At 46.3% G+C, this 19,156-nt stretch overlaps 2 protein-coding genes and 1 long non-coding RNA gene across 3 annotated transcripts; all 3 read left to right on the top strand.

The window, feature by feature from the left end:
• The first annotated feature begins 4,682 nt into the window (after window positions 1-4,682).
• LOC123042641 (uncharacterized) lies at window positions 4,683-8,127 on the top strand. The gene is made up of 9 exons (XR_006418852.1): window positions 4,683-5,027; window positions 5,097-5,156; window positions 5,752-5,843; window positions 6,172-6,252; window positions 6,349-6,546; window positions 6,628-6,801; window positions 6,874-7,239; window positions 7,323-7,728; window positions 7,817-8,127. It is a non-coding gene; the product is annotated as an uncharacterized lncRNA (long non-coding RNA).
• Window positions 8,128-10,751: 2,624 nt separating this feature from the next.
• LOC123042640 (BTB/POZ and MATH domain-containing protein 1-like) lies at window positions 10,752-11,785 on the top strand. Its single transcript, XM_044465060.1, has one exon. The coding sequence runs from the start codon at window positions 10,802-10,804 to the stop codon at window positions 11,783-11,785; it is 984 nt and encodes a 327-aa protein (XP_044320995.1). The 5' UTR covers window positions 10,752-10,801.
• Window positions 11,786-14,045: 2,260 nt separating this feature from the next.
• On the top strand, window positions 14,046-15,400 carry LOC123042639 (probable inactive carboxylesterase Os04g0669700). Its single transcript, XM_044465059.1, has 4 exons — window positions 14,046-14,251; window positions 14,352-14,404; window positions 14,492-14,615; window positions 14,702-15,400. Exons 1-4 carry the CDS (start codon window positions 14,089-14,091, stop codon window positions 15,109-15,111), a joined length of 750 nt encoding a protein of 249 aa, XP_044320994.1. The 5' UTR covers window positions 14,046-14,088; the 3' UTR covers window positions 15,112-15,400.
• The last annotated feature ends 3,756 nt before the right edge of the window (window positions 15,401-19,156 follow it).

Here is a 19,156-nt window from a genome sequence, read left to right as displayed (position 1 = left end):
AGATGATTTAGTTTTTTATTGAATGCATGCTAATTTGAATACTAATTCATTTTATGATTTAGTTTTGCTTATTGAATGCACGTCTGTTTCAGCCATATGAACATAGGAAATGTCTGACGACGATAGTGAAAGGGAATTCGGTATGTGCGAATACTGCGCAGACGAGCGCGGCCTGTGCAACAGGCCTCACCCAGTTGGTGGTAGGCGCTTCAGCATCAAGCTGGATGAGAACTTCGACGTGCATACAGTAAGTTACAATGACAAGTCTTTTTTCGTAATTAAGCATGACTTCTGCTTCTTTTGCTTCAACTTATACTTTAATTTTTTTACTATTTTACTAGCGTATCCCCTGCCATGCAAGAATATATGTCTTGGATAAGATTGGTTTCAGTATAATGAAAACTACGGAGGTAAAAAGAGTTAACTTGAGGACCGAGCATGGTTATAGTTTTCTCGGAAAATTGTACAATACAGACACCTACACCCATTTTGAATGCAAACAATGGAAAGCACTATGCAAGGCTTATGCATTTGAGCCTGATATGCTTATCACATTTGATATTCGTCCGGAAGATGATATTGAAGATAATATCGACATCTGGGTCGATGTGCAGACGCCTCCAGTTCTACCATTATGAAAGTTTCTCAACCATATTTATGTCTTGGATATTATTTATTCAAAAATAGTTGTTAAGTAATTTCTATTGACAGCTTATTTCCATTCAAGCAAACATGTCCGACGCTTGGTAGACATGACCTACTACTGTTCCGGGGCTGAACTAAACTGCAAGGAGACAAGTCATTATGTTTAATTGCTTGAGGATCTTCATACTGTTAAGACAAATTATTTTCCTGGACTTAGAAATCTTAGTACTCAAAACGTGCGACCAATAGTGTTCGTATTGAACTACGGTCACATCTTTTTAGGAAAGATGGTTAGATTTTTACTATTTGTCCTTAGTGCATCTTTTGCATGCATTATTTTTTAAGTTTTATTGCTAAGTATGTTACTACGATGTTCTTCAATAGGAACTCCCGATGATAGTTGTGCCTCAGTGGATCGAAGCTAAAGGTCGCATGTCCATGATTAGCATACGGCCAAGACTTCCTACATTGCATATGAGTGCATTCAGGATTTCTAGAAGCGAGCAAGTCTTAATAGTCAAAGACTGGAACAAAATTGTGAAGGATCGCAGAGAAGTACCAGGGGCAGCAGTCAGAAGCGTAGCCCACAATTAGGAGACATGTTCATCTGGATGCTTCAATATGATGAATCAGGAACGCTCCACATGTTCTATGCTATTTTACCTGAGAGAGAGCAGTAGGAGTGATTAGCTAGCTAGAATGAATTTCAAGATGATGATGATGTGCTACACTATGTAGCTATGATGATTAGACAATGTTGGTGGTAATGACTAGCTATGATGATTATTAGCTAGTGTTGGTGGTAATTTTCCCTTACTTGCAACTCCTATGCTGAATTAGAGGCTATGTTGATGCTACTACTAATCATTGTTGGTGAAGCAAATGCATCTGAATTTCCATTCATGAATACTGCATTTGAATTTTATTTTATTTTTATTTCTAATTAGTTAGCTGTAGTGTGGGGTGGAGAAAGCAGCGCTACTAGTACATACGATAGTACACTACAGGAAAATTCGTTTTTCCTGTGTGTTAGCCTATAAGCCGAATGCTATTTTTCGGGCACCCGGCTTATGCTCCTCTAAGCCGAGTACAGGGAATAAAACACCCGGCAAAAATGAAGAACTCGGCTTATGGTCATCTATAAGCCGAGTGTTGCAAAAAAGCTCTCGGCTTATAGCACACACTCGGTATCTACTCGAAAAAGCACCCAGCTTATAGCACACACTCGGCAAAGACAAACTGTCACGTGTCTGCAACGGAGGTTGCTGACGGAGCTGTCACGGAGCACCCTATAAGCCGTGTGTCCGAAGTAGGCACTCGGCTTACAGGACATATAAGCCGTGTGCCCTGCGCAAGCATTCGGCTTATAGGCCATATAAGCCGCGTGCCCGATGAAAGCACCAGGCTTACATTTTTGCGGATTTTTTTTCAACTCGTATCATTTATGCAAAATTGATTTAAGATGGTTTTCATTGCATTTATATTACTACTTAATTAGTATTATTAATCTCCCCTATTTTTTGTCGACTACTCCCTCCGTTCCTAAATATTTGTCTCTCTAGACATTTCAACTAGACAATAACATAGGGATGTATGTAGACATATTTTAGAGTGTAGATTCACTCATTTTGCTTCGTATGTAGTCACTTGTTGAAATCTTCAGAAAGACAAATATTTAGGAACGGAGGGAGTAGTTTTCATAGGTCCTATTCGTGAAACTCTAAATTTAATGCCACCTTAATATTTAGATGACACTTTTGACCCCTAGCGTATCCATATTATGATGACATGCAAAACCAACTACTGAAACCTCACTCTACGCCGAGTGCTTTGCTCTTTGTCCAGGGCCAAGACACGGGCACTCGGTAACGCGAAGTAAGGAATGGAGGCGAGGTAATTTTGCCCCCCCCCTAGTGGCTGGGCCTGCTTCTCCCTCCGTGTCATTAGATGGGCCTCCTTTGAGAGCACGAGAAGTTTCGAGGCCAATGGAGCAACATAGCCCACACTTCCTTCTCAAACCCGACTCGTTCCCTCTCGGTACCCAGAGACTACATCGGAGATGGTGTAGTTTACAAGCAGCCGCAGGTGAGCCCTACTCAAAACACGCCCAAACTTGTACCACACCCTACAGGGGCCATGTTATGACACCGTGCCAGCTCCCGAGGATTTCCAGCATCATACAATTTTCCGAGGATTTAAACGGTAGGATCAGGCATGGCACCGAGGTAATTTTGCCCCCCCCCCCCGGTGGTTGGGCCTGCCCCTCCCTCGTCTGCAAAAGGCCTACGCATGTCGCCAAGACATCACATAGGAATTTACATGCCGCTTCTGGGCATGATTTCATGTGCCACCTTGCAGATCTGCAATTTCCGGCGCCGAAACCCTAGCAGTGCAATAAAATGTCTCAAATATTCCAGGCGGGTCTGAAAAATGCGTGGGCCTGCATGTGTCATTCGATGGCCTCCTTTTATAGCACGAGAAGTTTCGAGGCCAATGGAGCAACAGGGCCCACACTTCGTTCACAAACCCGACTCATTCCCTCTCGGTACCCAGAGAGTACATCGGAGATGGTGTAGTTTACAAGTGGCCGCAGGTGAGCCCTACTCGAAATGCGCCCAAACTTTTACCACACCCTACAGGGGCCATGCTATGACACCATGCCAGCTCCCAAGGATTTCCGGCATCATACGATCTTCCGAGGATTTAAACGGTTGGATCAAGCATGGCCCCAAGGTAATTTACCCCCCGGTGGCTGGGCCTGCCCCTCCCTCGTCTGCAAAAGGCCTACACATGTCGCAAAGATATCACATAGGACTTTACATGCCGCTTCTGGGCATGATTTCATGTGCTGCCTTGCAGATCTGCAATTTCCGGCGCCGAAACCCTAGCAGTGCAATAAATGTCTCAAATATTCCACGCGGGTCCGAAAAATGTTGGGGCCTGGCACGTGTTATTCAATGGCCTCCTTTGAGAGAACAAGAAGTTTCGAGGCCAATAGAGTAACAGGGCACGCACTTCCTTCACAAACCCGTTTTGTTCCCTGTCGGTACCCAGAGACTACATCGGAGATGGTGTAGTTTACAAGCAGCCGCAGGTGAGCCCTACTCAAAATGCGACCAAACTTTTACCACACCCTACAGGGGCCATGTAATGACACCGTGCCAGCTCCCAAGGATTTTCGGCATCATACGGTCTTTTGAGGATTTAAACGGTTGGATCGGGCATGGCCCCGAGGTAATTTGCCCCCCCCCCCCCGCCCGGTGGTTGGGCCTGCCTCTCCCTCGTCTGCAAAAGGCCTACGCATGTCGCAAAGACATCACATAGGACTTTACATGCCGCTTCTGGGCATGATTTATTATGCCGCCTTGCAGATCTGTAATTTCCGGCGCCGAAACACTAGCAGTGCAACAAATGTCCCAAATATTCCAGGCGGGTTCAAAAAATGCGGGGGCCTGACACATGTCATTCGATGGCCTCCTTTGAGAGCACGAGAAGTTTCTAGGCCAACAGAGTAACATGCCCCGCACTTCCTTCACCAACCCGATTCGTTCCCTCTCGGTACTCGGAGACTACATCGGAGATGGTGTAGTTTACAAGCAGGCGTAGGTGAGGCCTACTCGAAACACACCCAAACTTTTACCGGAATATTGGCCGATATTTTAAAGAGTAGAAATAATGAAATATGGGGAGAGGGTATCATTTATAAAAACAATGAATTGAAAATAGAATAAAAATACAATAAAAAGAAAACTAAAATAAGTACCATAAAAATACAATAAAATGAAACACATAAATTATTAAAAGTAAAACTAATAAACTTTTTGTATTGAAATAAAACAAAAATAAAAAATATTTTTTATAAACCGTGTGTGTTTTCCTATAGCACTAGGCTTACCCTTCTGTACTAGGCTTATCAGTGAGAGCGGGACTTGCGAAAATAAACCCACGAAGAGCTCATTTTGGCCCAAATCGACCTGCCCCACTACCTCTTCCCCGCGCCTCCCCTGTCTCTCCCACGCGCCCTCTCCTGTCTCTGCCCCCACGCCGCTCCTCTCTTCGCGCCGCCGCCCACCCTCCACCCACCGGCCGCCCTCTCCTCGGCGCACATACCCCCCTAGCCCCGTCCCCTCCCCGAGCACGGGGAGCCCCGAGCCGGCCCTCCCATCGGCGCCGCTGCCCCTCCCCGTTGGCTAGGGTTCAGGCCGTCCGGCCATCTCCGTCGCCCCACCCTCCCTCCGCTGGCGCATAGATCCCCCCCTGCCCCCTCCCCGAGCATGGGGAGCCCCGAGCTGGCCCTCCCATCGGCGCTGCCGCCCCTCCCCGTTCGCGAGGGTTGAGGCCGTCCGGCCATATCCGCTGCCCCACCCTCCCTCCGCTGGCAGGTCTCTCTCTCTCTCTCTCTCTCTCTCTCTCTGACCGCCTCTCTGACCGCCTCTTTCTCTGTTGACCAGGACCCGGCTCCTCAGGCGGTAAGGTGCTCCGGTGTGAAGGTGCTCCGGCGTGCTCAGAGCGTAAGTTAGCCTTGTTATTGTTCATGCTTAGTATGTTCTTGCAAGCTTGCTACTTGTTCTACCATGTCTACTGTAAACATCAACTAGAGTGTTTGACCCCTTGACGAATTCATTTATATTCAGTATCTAGTATCCTTCAGTAATAATGGGATTGCATGCTAGTTGAGTTAAAAATGGCTCTGTAGTTTCATCAAAATTAATTACTAGTATGTAATTTACTGGTGACAATATGATGGTGGCCACACCCCACACATCATTTTTTAGTGTTTACTTACTGATGAAAATAGCAGTTACTGACGAATTTCTCTCTGCTCTGTTCCAGTTTTTTTTAACGGTTTTAAAAATGAATATTTTGAATGGTCTCTGTTCCAGATTGTAGATTCCAGTTCACTAAGAATCTTGAAGAGCAAGGATAAACTGTCTTTGCGTCATTGTTTTCAGTTTCACTGTTGTTCGTAGCCTGTTGTGAGTTTCATCAATAGAGATTGATGGCCAAACTGTATGCGTGCCACACTACTGACCTTGAAGGCCTCTTTAGTCTTGAAGCGTCTGAATGGTCATATAAACTTATTGGGAATTGCCATGGTTTGTGCAGGTTTCCTCTGATTTCCTGCTCGTGCAACAACTGTTGATCTCCTGCTCGTGCAACAACTGTTGATCTCCTGCTCGTGCAACATGCTGCATCTGGTTTTGGTTCCCCTCCCTCCCGCAATTGCATCTTCAGAACACCTGCATCACACACAGTGGCGGATCTAGGATTTTGAAACAGGGTGGTCCATCCCATTTTTCTTACAAAAAATATGACATGCCAACATACTAATTAGTTTACCAATAGCACAATAGAAATTGATCAAAGAAGTCTTAATTTTGCATCAGAAAACATGCATACCTTGAAATGTTCAAAAAAGACTATGTGCATGTGTTCATTCCTTCATATTTGATACATATATGTAATTCTGTCATTCTGGCTTGTGTATGTGAATTATGTTTGATCTCAGTTTGCACTTTATTGCAGGACACGCATTAGTTTGATGTTGGGATCGTCGCCGCGGGGCTTCTTGCTGGAGGGACGATCTGCACCGAACATGCTTCGAGGGTAAAATTCTTTGTCAATTTTCATAGTTATTTCTTTGCCAACATTCAAAATCATTGCATTGATAGCTGTCTTATGCGTCTTTATACACTTTTGTAGGACTTCTTCACTTGCGCCGAGGGTATGGAGGATGAAGCTAATGAGGTCGTGGAGGCGATTGCCAAGAAGATTGTCCAAGACATGCCCTATGAGGGGCGCGTCGATGCCGTGGTGAAGTATTTCGCGCACGAAAGCAACATGCTTCTCAAAAAGCCACTAGCCCGGAGAGTGCATCTGACCCGTTCCATGTACTTGAAGGTAGTTTCCATTTATTTATGACTATCTGGATCAAAACAACTTAGTTTCATTCCTAACTTGGATGTGTTTGTTATACCTCAGGCGGTTCCCCCATGGTGCAACAACAATATTCCTTGCTATCAGCAAATCATATCCAGGTGGATAAACCCGGAGTGGAGGGCCGCACACAGAGCGTGTTCGGAGTAGCGTGCCATGATGGGTGGTCCAGTACACCTTCAAGGCAACCTCAACCTCCACGCTTACGTGCAGAAGAAGGTATTAATACCATTTGGCTTCTGAGCATGTGCCTACTTGTGCCCTTATTGGATATTATTGCTTCTATTGCAGAATAGGGAGAGAGGTGAGGGCGAACCGCGGCTCAATACCTTCACGGGATTATGTCTTTCCCGCACGTCAAAGAAACCTGAAGGGGGGTGGGTCAACCTAGGATCTGGCTTGAGGATTGATGCGTATAGTGGGAAGTTCAAGGAGCACAACGGGCCCGATTCTGATCCGGCCTCACAGGACATTGATGTTACGGTTTCCCTCCAGGCAGGACAAGGCAAGAAGGGTGGCCGGTTATATGTTGGTGATGGTGCCATCCGTAAGAAGGATATTCCAAAACTCGCCCACCTTCGTGCTACCACATCGAGCTCAGGTCCTGCTATAGAGCGTCGCCTACAGCCTGGGCTGCACATGATGCAACAATTTGAGGTATATTTTGCTTCATTGATCTTCCTTGTGATTTCTTCTTTGCATTGCAACGATGGTGAACTTGTTGTGATGGCATGTTGTAGGCCCGCCTAGAGGAAGAAGCCAGGTTGCTGCAGGAAGAAACCAGGTTGCGGAAGGAGGCTCAGGACAATTTCCTCCTTCAACAGGAGCAAGCCATGAAAATGCAGCAAGCCCTCTTGCAACAACAGGAATTCATGGCCAAACAATAGGCAGCCCTGCTTGAGACGTTCGCTCAGTTCAAAACTACTCCCTCCGTTCCTAAATATAAGTCTTTGAAGACATTCCACTATGGACCACATACGGAGTAAAATAAATGAACTACACTCTAAAATGCATCTATATACATCCGTATATGGCCCCATAGTGAAATCTCTACAAAGACTTATATTTAGGAACGGAGGGAGTAATATGCAGGGTTCTACTTTGCCGGATCTTCCTCCTCTTCCGCCTCTTCCTACTTTCAGCTTTGTAAGTGTTCCAACTTTTTAATTATGCATCTTACCATCATGCTTAAATATCATGCATCTTACCATCTTACTGTCTCATGCTTTTGAAGTGTTCTAAGTCGGGATAAGCAAGCCCAGTGACACCCACTAGGGCTTCGACCTCCTTGCAACAATGATCACTCGAGGTAGTTGTCATTGTGCTTCTGTTTGTGAACCTGGAACAATGCTTTGTGTGAACTTGGAACTCACGCTTTTGATTGTGAACCTGGAACAATGCTTTGTGTAAACTTGGAACTCATGAACCTTGTTGGATATGTACGCATGTGTGGACTTGGAACTTATGGTCCTTTCATTTGCGAACTATTGTTGCATATGTACGCATCTATGGACTTCCGTTGGATATATATTGTTGTTGTGAACCTTCCTTGGATCTATTGCTTGCTGGATATATATTGTTGGTCATTTAGATTGCTGGATATATGTTGTTGGTCATGTTGCTTGCTGGATATATATTGTTGGTCATGCTGCTTCCTGAATCAATATATTGCTGGATATATAAGCCATATTTCCACTGCTCGCTGAAGCATGCAGGGAAAATGCTATTTGGCCTATAAACCGAGTGTCCCAGGGACATGGCACCCGGCTTATAGGAATATTATGCCACGGGGAGCTGTATAAGCCGAGTGTTCCAGATGCCAGGCACCCGGCTTATAGGCCAAATAGCACCCGGCGTACAAATGCACCCGGCTTATATTTATAAACCGTGCAGCTCGTGCAGACACTAGGTTTATATTTAAACCGCGCGGCGTCATGAAGGCACTCGGTTTATATATAAACCGTGCGGCTCGTTTAGGCACTCGGTTTATATTTAAACCGTGTAGCATTTGTAGGCACTCGGTTTATAGTGACGGTGACACGTGGGCGTTATCTTCCGGCTGCTGTCATGTTACTTTAGTAAGTCAAGAGCCTCATGTAAACACACGGCTTATATATAAACCGAGAGTTTTCCCAATGGCACTCGGCTTATAGCGTATAAGCCGATCGAGTGTAAACCGTGTCATATAAGCCGTGAGTTTTACTCGGCTTATATATAAACCGAGTTTATATCGATATAAGCCGAGTTCTTTGGGTACACGGCTTTAAAGTTTTTTCCTGTAGTGGTAGTAGCGTGTGTGTGGAGAAAGCAGCGCTACTAGTACTTGCATATCTACAACGTTGGGTAAAAACGCGCTACTGCTAATATTTAGCTGTAGTGCCATAGCAGTAGCCCGGGCACCCACGCTATTGATATGCAAAAAACCCACACTACTGATAAGGTTTTTCCTAGTAGTGGTATAAGGTTTTCCCTAGTAGTGGTTCCTCGCAGCCCCCAGCTCATAGTGAGCGGTCCATATGGCTCCTTGGGCAACCCGGGCATAGGCCTTCTGGTCTAGCCGGGTTGTGTCTTGGGATGCCGGATCTTGCCGCGGGTAATTACCCCGACAGTATGCATATTTCACTATTCTTCTATATGTTAGACTGTTCCATGCTAATAATAGTTTTACTAGTTTGGAATTAATCATGAAATTGCCCATTTATGCAACATTGCAAACTCAATTTACTGACTCTCACTAAGTCACTAACTCTCCCTCCTTCACACAACTCACCACACAACACATTAGCACCTTACACGTTTCCCCTCCCCTTGCTCCTCCGTATCTCCCACTAATCCAGTTGGAGGAAGGTTCCTCCCTCATGGAATTTCGAGACAAGGCTCAATACCAAAACCACTTCCACCGTTGAACTCCCGGGAGACCATGAACTATCAAACCATAGGGAGTGGGTTCAGTGCCATCCGAGTAGGTGCCCACAAGTTGGATGTCAGTGATTTGTGGATTTTGATGTTGGATACAGTATATTGATACGCTCAAAAACTCGTGTGTTTTGCTCCAGCAAATACAAGGTGCCATGTTTTGACGAGCTTGGGTGTATATTGCAAATGTTGTTCCAGTTTGCAAGTGCTATTATGGTGCTGCAAGTGCTGACTAACGTGTGTGTGCAATGATTTTATCTCCCTGTGACTTTTTTGCGGCCAATTGGCAGTTGTTGCATACACACATTTTTAGCTGCATGGTTGTGCCGTGGCATTTTTTTTGAACATAGTACAAACACAAGCGCTCACGTCCGTACTGTGCCGTGACATTTTTTGTATGTATTTGACACACCATCAGGAAAATGTTGCAATGAAACGTTGCGGCCGAGGGTTTTTTGCTACGAGCACGAGTTGGTGGGGGCGAGGGTTGAACTCGACCGTGTTAGATGTTGGGAATTCGCCCTCAGAATCGATCAAATCAAAGTTGACGAACATGCACACACACAATATTTTTTGCTAAAGACAGGGGACGTGGCTCTTGTTTTCTTCTCACGCACCAGGACCAGCTAAACAAGTCTTAATCCTAGTACTAATATGACTCCTAATTACGAGCAACCTTGATCGCAATTAACCTAAGCCTACACGTACAAGAAACCTACTACGACACATTATCAGAACACGAAATAACCAACGCTGACTAATTAATCACCTAACATCCGAGTAGTGCAGGAATTAATCACCTGGTAGGATTAGTACTTGCATCCCCGATTCGGTTCGGCACTGGCCAGCCTCGCTAGGCAAGGACTAGCGTTTGGTACCGCTAAAAAAACCTGGCTTTTAGGGGCCAGCTAGCCTCGCTAGGCTAGGAAAACCTCGCCCGTCGCGGAGAGCCGAATCGGCTCGCTCTCAACGGCAAGCGAGCATGCACAAAAAAAGGTCCACGTTGACCCGCACGTACACGCACGTAACTGCCAGCAAAAGTGATGCATCCAAATGCGTAGCTTACGACAAGGCTGGCAAAGCTTAGCTAGGCTAGCCGGGCTAGCTTAAGTATAGCCCACCCAGCAATGCAACCAAACGTTATACACGATGTACACCACCTTTAAACGACAATTAAGTTGATTGAAAAGCAAGCACCTGCAGGAGGGTACGTACGTACTTGGGCATCTTGCACCGTCCGGTCGACCAGCTCCGTACGCGCGTGATCGCCGGAAAGAACTCCGCAGACGGACAAGCACCGGCTATGGCAGCACCGCAGACGGCTACAGCGTCGGCATGCATCCCGGAGACGGCGCGGGGCACGCACGTGTTCACGGTCGCCGGATACAAGCTGCACAAGGTCCTCGGCGTCGGCAATTTCATACGATCCGCCACCTTTGCCGTCGGCGGCTACGACTGGTGCGTCCGCTACTACCCCGACGGACACAGTGCCGACACCAAAGACTATGTTTCAGTGTGCGTCGAGCTGCAGAGCAAGAAATCCGTGGTCAGGGCGCTCTACAACCTGAGCCTCACCAACCAGGCCACCGGGATGCCGTCATTGATCTTCTCCCGGCCGAGGTCACTTCCGGCGTTCAACTCCCGCAAGAAGGACAAGGACATGCATGTCAAGGGGGGTGACCGGTTCATGAAGACGGAGCTCCTGGAGGCATCCCCGTACCTTCAGGATGACTGCATCGTCATCCACTGCGACATGACCGTTGTCCTCAAGGTCAAGGATATACCTGCCGTCGCCATGGCCACCACAAAGGCCCCGGAGATACAGCTGCCGCCGTCGGACCTGTCCAACAACCTCGCAAAGCTGCTTGAGGGGAAGAAAGGAGCGGATGTGACCATCAAAGTCAGTGGGCAGACCTTCTACGCACACAAGCTCGTGCTCGCTATGCGGTCACCCGTCTTCGATGCGGACCTCAACGGGCCAATGTGGGACAACGAGAAACAGTGCATACAGATCGAGGACATGCAGCCCGCTGTTTTCAGGGCATTGCTCCACTTCGTATATACAGACTCGTTGCCAGCTGCCATGGATGGCAACAAGGAGATGATGAGGCACTTGCTTGTGGCTGCAGACAGGTATGCCATGGGAAGGATGAAGCTCATGTGTGAGATTATTCTCTGCAAGAGCCTCGATCCCAAGAGTGTCGTGGCCACATTGGCTCTGGCTGACCAACATGGTTGCAGCAAGCTCAAAAAAGCTTGCATTGAGTATATCAAAATCTTCAACTAGCAGAACAGATGATGTGTACGTGATGGCAGGCAGTGTCATCTCTGATTGCTTGACTAGAGCATGTATTGGCTTCTTTATTGTTTTTAGATGATATGTGAATGAAACATGAAAGAGTCTGATTGCTTCAGAAGAACGTGTAACGTGTACTGCTGTCTTTATATATAGTTTATAGATGATATGTCGATGAACCTAATTAATTTGGCCAGCTTCAGAGTCCGGATCTGTGGTTGACTTGTAAACATTTAGTTTTTTCATCATTTTCATTTTGTTTAGAGGGATTGTTGATCATTTGCAATATATATTGTTAGAAATAAGTGGGCTTGGCCCATTAACAATTTCTGAAATCTCAAAGTGACCCACGTGAAAAATAGAAAGTGGTGGTTTTAAAAGTTTAGTCCCACCCCTAAAGCTGAGGGGCTGCGAGACATTTTTATATAGTGGGTTCTCTCCACCACACTAAATGATATGTTGATGAGAGAAATACAAGACAGACATGCGCGCTTGTCTTGTCCAGCATGGCTGGGGCGCATCTACCTTCACTAGTAGGAAATAGCCTACTAGCGGCTTTCCGAAAACATGTGATTACTGGCGCAGAGTGGAGGCGCCGGTAGTATAACACCAGTGATAAATCTCACTAGCAGCGTCGACATCCGCCACCGCTAGCTGGGTGGATGAACCTAATTAATTTTGCCAGATTCAGAGTCCGGATCCGTGGTCGACTTGTAAACATTTAGTTTTTTCATCATTTGCATTTTGCTTAGAGGGATTGTTGATTATTTCAATATATATTGTTAGAAATAAATGGGCTTGGCCCATTAACAATTTTTGAAATCTCAAAGTGACCCATGTGAACAATAGCCAGTGGTGGTTCTAAATGTTTAGTCCCACACCTCCAAAGTTTACTGTGAGACTTTTTTATATAGTAGGTTCTCTCAACCACGCTAAGTGATATGTTGATGAGAGAAATAGAAGACCACACGCGCGCGCTCGTCATGTCCAGCATGGCTGGGTTGCAACTTCCTTCACTAGTAGGAAATAGCCTAGTAGCGGCGTTCTGAAAACGTGTGATTACTGGCGCGGAGTGGAGGCACCGGTAGTATAACGTCAGAGATAAATCTCACTAGCAACATCGACATCCGCCCCCACTAGCTGGGTGGTTATTACCGGCGTTGGGGCCCAACTTTAGTGATATAGTTATTACTGCTAGCGCTGGGGCCCAAACGCCAGAGATATGTAACATGCATTGGGCTCTGACCGGACACCGTTGATGTATGCCGACGGTTTAAAAAAAAGGCTGCCCTAGGCAGCTTTTTTGTGATTAATACGTATGCTACTCTATATCCTGAAGAAATGTGACAAGTAAATCATAGTTATGCTTCCACATCAATTAGTAATTCATATTACGAGTAGTACTTGTTACCAACAACTAGAAAGACAACGGCATACCCCCGCCAAGAAAAATAATACAACGGCATTACAATCCAGCTAATATTGAAACAACACTTAATAGCATGGTGTCCTTAGACTTGAGCTGCTGCTTATGCATTCTATTAATCTTTGTAGACATTTTGTTTCAGAAGTTTTCATTCATGGCGTTTTATTTCTGAAGTTTTTCTTTATGTGTCAAAATCCTTTTTACGGACCCTAACTATATAACGCCTGAACGTCAGGTACAAGCACACGACAATGTTTTTTATGACAATTTAATTTAGGATGTCAATTTTAGTTGGCTAGCATTGGCAATTTTCATGCTTCAGTTTGTTTTTGGCAGAAATTTGCCGTGTGTCACTGAAATTTGCCATCCTTACGTGAGTGGAATTGCAATAGAAAAAAGGGAGTACCTAGAACTCATCTAGATGAGATATAATTTGGTCTCATTCACTTTGAAAACAAGAACAGATAGAACCCACGTCAGCACACACGCATCTTATAGCATCACATCCAATGACTATAAAAGGTGAATGAGACCAAATTATATCTCATCTAGATGAGTTCTAGCAAAACTGTAGAAAAAAGTCAGGGCCAGGACGCCACGCAGCTAACACGTGGCATTTATCATTTGAGTTTTCCATTCCAGCAGGAACCTGTTGAATTCATAAAGTGCTTGGGTTTACCACCGAATGCTTGAGTATTATTCTTTGTTGTTGGATCTTGACTGTGGCATCCCAGCCCAGGTCACAAGTCAACACGCGCAATGGAAGTCAGAAACTGCGGCAGAGCGCTTCCTATAGCTAGCCCACTAACCATTAACCATTAACTTTCCCCTCCCTGCTCTACTCTGCTCTGTCCTGCTCGGCCGAGAAATGGAGGAGCCCCCGCCGGCGGAGCCTCGGTCGCAGCGGTTCGTGCTGTGGCTGCACGGGCTGGGGGACAGCGGCCGCGCAAACGAGCCGGTGGCCGGGTACGCCTTTGCCGGCGCCCGCTGGGCCTTCCCCACGGCGCCCACCGCGGCCGTCAGATGCAACCGTACGTATATATCCGACTTCCTTCAGTTTCATTGCTTGCTTGCTTAACGCTTGACACGCATGACGCACCAGGTGTCTAATCTGTATGTGTTTCGCATCAGGTGGCATGTTGATGCCGTCGTGGTTCGACATCCACGACACGCCCATCACCTCCGTAAGCCAAATACTGAATCCTCTCGTACTCAAGTTTTGATTCGTATCTGCAGAACTGATGGCCCTGTTAAATCATATATGTGGGCAGAAATCCGTGAGGGGCGAGGCGGACGTGCTGAGGTCCGTGGAGAGCGTGCACGCCATGATCGACCGGGAGATATCCGCCGGAACAAGGCCGGAGGACGTCTTTGTGTTCGGGCTCAGCCAGGGAGGTACGCCCTGCTCGAACTTGCTTGCCTGCTATGTTAGTATACTTCGCTAGCACACTAACATACGAACGAATCGCATGCGCACGCAGGCGCGCTGAGCATCGCGAGCGTGCTGCTGTACCCCAAGACGCTGGGCGGCTGCGCGGTCTTCAGCGGCTTCCTCCCGTTCGGTGCATCCTTCGCGTCCAGGGTGACGGCCGAGGCCAAGAAGACGCCGGTGCTGTGGGTGCACGGGCGAGCAGACTTCCTGGTCCCGATCGAGGCCGGCAAAGACGGGACCAAGTTCCTGCGGGGACGGCTCGGGATGAGATGCGAGTTCAAGGTGTACGACGGGCTCGGCCACGAGCTGGCGCCCTACGAGCTCCAGTACTGCGAGCGCTGGGCCGACGGCGGGGGTGGTGGCTCCAACGACGACCCAAGGACAAGAAGCGTGGACCGTGGCGTCCCGAGGACCAGGCGCTCCTGCAGCTGCGGATTCGGCTTCTTCTCTTGGTCGTAACGGACCGTGGATCCCCCAGCGGAACGACTTTATTTTTCCCTTTCCCTTTGGTGCTGATTATTGAAAAAGGTCCATATTTCAAATGGTGGAGACTGAAATCTGACTAGGGATCACACATTTTGACTTTTCTACATGCATTTCTCGCCGCATCACACTAACATTAAGCACGGATAACATTTCCACCCTTCGAGAGTAGTCCTATTCACGATTTCTTAATGATCACTTTTTTTTTGCGAGAATCCTTAATGACCACTAAAGGAACATACATGCATGAAATCAACATGTTTCCACATGAACTCCTATTGGTACATGATTTGCAAAATGAATGAAAATACCAAAGTCACGTGCAAGTTCACACTAATCCTTGGGAGTGTGTCATGCTAGGGTTGCATTCTTCCTTTCCCCGCTCAATGTATTTGTGAACTCTGAGATACTGGAGGGAAACAAAGACACAAGATGGCATTTCACCATTTTTCTTCTCGATATTTGTACCACACAAGCTTATTCATGTGTTGTATCGTTTGTGCCTTTTCAATCCCCGAAGGCTTCTTCCTCGAGAAAATGATGTATCATCCTGAAAAATAAAACTATTGTAGAATCTGATGCCACTCATGGAAAGCCACCTTGGTTTTTCTAAATTCAGTATATATGTATAGAAGTGTCTTTGTCGAAAAAAAGTATAGAAGTGTCTACCCGACACAAGTAGCTTTATAGGCAACCTCAAATGATATAGAGTTAATTTCATCTTTTACTCCCAGATTCACCAAATTGACAAATTTTACCCATTTTCGAGAAAATCCTCGATTTATGCCCCCATTTTACATATTTGTGCCACATTTTATCCCTAATTGACTAGGCATGCCAAGTTAGGTTTTTTTATTCTATGTGGTATTGACTCTGTTTTTTTTTTCACTTTGCTCAGCCTTGTCCGCGCCGCACCATAGCTAATCCGGCCAGCACTGCACTACCTACCCGAGCCATTTGGTCTGGACCGCACTGCACCCACCCGAGCCGCACCTGGTCTCGTCTTCCCCTCGAATCCCTAGTTCCCAAATGGCCCCATCGCCCCTCCCCCGTCGGTCACAGTCGCTGGCGCCATCTAGCCCCCAATCGTCGCCTTCACCTCTTTTGCCATGTTGAAAGGATCGATATGGTTGACTAGAGTGGGGAGGGGGCGTGAATAGGCAACTACTCCCTCCGTTCCAAAATAGATGGCTCAGTTTTGTACTAACTTTAGTACAAAGTTGGGTCATCTATTTTGGAACAGAGGGAGTACCAATTTTTAGCTTTTCTTAACAAATTAGGGCTTACAACAAATAGGTTGTCTAGATATGCGACTAGGTGAGCAACCTATATGATGCAAGCAACACAAGCAAACTAGAGATGAAACACAAGTAAAGCTTGCACAAAGTAGTGGTAAGAAATAACCACAAGTGGAGCTGGTGGAGACGAGGATGTGTTACTGAAGTTCCTTCCCTTTGAGAGGAAGTACGTCTCCGTTGGAGCAGTGTGGAGGCACAATGCTCCCCAAGAATCCACTAGGGCCACCGTATTCTCCTCACGCCATCACACAATGCGAGATGCCGTGATTCCACTAATGGTACCCTTGAAGGCGGCAACCAGACCTTTACAGATAAGGTTGGGGCTCTCTCCACAACTCAATTGGGGGCTCTCAACATAACCACGAAGCTTCACCACAATGGATTGTGGCTCCGAGGGTACCTCTTCTGTCTGGGGTGTCAAAACACCCAAGAGTAACAAGTTGATGATGATGTAGAAGCCGGGGAACACAAATTGGTTTGGTGGAAGTGTAAATCGGGGGAACCTCCTATCCTCAAAGTATTCCAAAGTTTGCGTGGTTGAGGAGGGAGATCTCAAGATTTTGGTGGTTTGGGAATGGAGGAGCAAAGCTTGGGCAAAGGTTAGGGTTGGGAGGAGGAAGAAGAGGGTATAAATACCCCCACGGAGTATTTGCCCGTTGAGCAGCCGCCGCCTCGGGTACCCGGACTAAAGAGGCCCGTGCGCCCGGACAAAACAAAGGAAAACTGAGAAGTCCGGCCACCCAAGGGGGTCAAGGCCCCAGGCACCCGGAGTGGACAGGGGAGGCGCAAGGACCGGGACCGGGCACCCAGGGGTCCCATACCTCGGGCACCCGCATCGAGCAGGGAGGGGCAAGGTGGAGACGGGGAAGGGGCCGGGCACCCGCACCGAATAGAGGGGCGAGGTGGAGGTAGGGAAGGGGCCGGGCACCCAGGGGCCCTAGACCATGGGCGGAGGTGGAGAAGAGATGGAGGCGGCCCCTGCAAATGGAGAAACTCCCGATAAAGCCTGAAACGGATGAAATAAAACGAAGGGAGAAATATGAGTTCCCCAACTCCGAGATCATACCAACCCCTTAGAAAGAAACCGAAAAACTTCTCGAGGCGACAACGAACACCGTCTTTTCTCTTTTGGTCTTGATAGTGTTACCGACGTCCGTAGACGCACAAGAGGCGACAATGACCTGAAATAAACTTGACAACCGACATTAGTCCTCACAAATCATATTGTGATCAATCTTCAAATTGTAACTGAGTGACAATTGCACTTTCACATGTCCTCCTCCATCTTGATCCGGCCAGCTCTGAGCGGCTGCTCTATAGTGGGCCACTAATCCCTTGGCCTTACTACGGAGATATTCAAGTTCTACATCTCCGGCACTGAGGAGCGCAACGGTTGGGTGTTCCAAAAGTGCAAGAAGAACAATGTAAGTCATTATTTGTTTGTTGTCTTAGGTCGACATTTGATTTTTGTTAACTACAAATTTCTGAATTTTGTGTGTGCTTCATAGATAAACTGTGATTTCTGGCACTGAGAGATAGAGTATGTGGAGCACCTGGTTAGTACAAGAGATCTTGTGGGTGATGTTGTTGTTGATGCAATTGGCGCAGTAGATAATAGAAAGGGAAGACCTTGAGCAAGAAAGAGGTGAAAGGGGGAGGATTGCAGGTTTAGTGAGGCCAATGTATGCAGTCAGAATAATGCAGTTGTTATTACCAAGTAACAAGCAACTATGCTATTAGGATTAGGGAGAGAAGTGTTGTTTGTGTTGAAGCTATTGTTTGGAAGTGTTAATGTTGCCGAGTGTTGTGTTTGTTTATGGTTCTAAAGAAAGAATGAAATGGTTCTATTAAATGGTGCTACTTAGTTAGTCAGCACAAATAGTTATGAAGATATGCAACTTGTAGCAGCATAAGTACATTCTTTGCTATAGTTGTAAGGGGTGATCAATGGTAGTGTTAGTTTACAAGTATCAATGTTGTAAGTGATAACCAATGCCCCTTCTTTCTGTCACCTTCTTTTTGCCGATGACTCACTTATTTTTATGAAATCAACTGATCACAATGCAAATACATTGAAGATGATTCTAGACACTTATTGTGCTAGTTTAGGACTTCAATATTTTCTTCAGTCCTAACACTAGATTTTTAGCCAAGGAAGGTGTTTGTGACATTCTGGATGTATTAACTAAAGCTTTGTCAGATAAGTATCTGGGTCTCCCCATGATAGTTGGGGGTAGACCGAAGTGATTGTTTTCAGCATCGACTTGATAGAGTTTGTCAGTGGCTAAAGGGATGGAATGAGAAATTTCTATCAGTGCTAGGTAAAGAAAATTTGTTAAAATCTATAGCACAACAACAGTCCTATGTTATGTGTGTGTTTAAATTGCCTAAAGGAATCTGTAAATCAATTACTGATGAGATATCAGGGTTTTGGTGCAGAGATGGAGAAGAAAAGAAAAAAAATGCATTGGTTTGCATGGTGAAAAATATGCATTCCAAAGAAAAAGGGTGGACGGGGTTTAGAAACCTTGACAACTTTAATCTTGCTATGTTAGCAAAGCAGTGTTGGCGACTTCTTCAAAATCTCGATTCTCTCTGTGTGTGCAAGTGTCGAGTGCTAAGTATTATCCAAATGGTGATATATTAAAAGCAGGACGAAAGAAAGGTTCCTCGTTTATGTGGCAAATCATTTTTTCGGGAATTCAGACTTTCAAAAGGGGATG

Source organism: Triticum aestivum, chromosome 2B (assembly GCF_018294505.1).
Source record: "Triticum aestivum cultivar Chinese Spring chromosome 2B, IWGSC CS RefSeq v2.1, whole genome shotgun sequence".
Taxonomy (NCBI): Eukaryota; Viridiplantae; Streptophyta; class Magnoliopsida; order Poales; family Poaceae; genus Triticum; species Triticum aestivum.
This window is presented reverse-complemented; position numbering and strand designations above follow the sequence as displayed.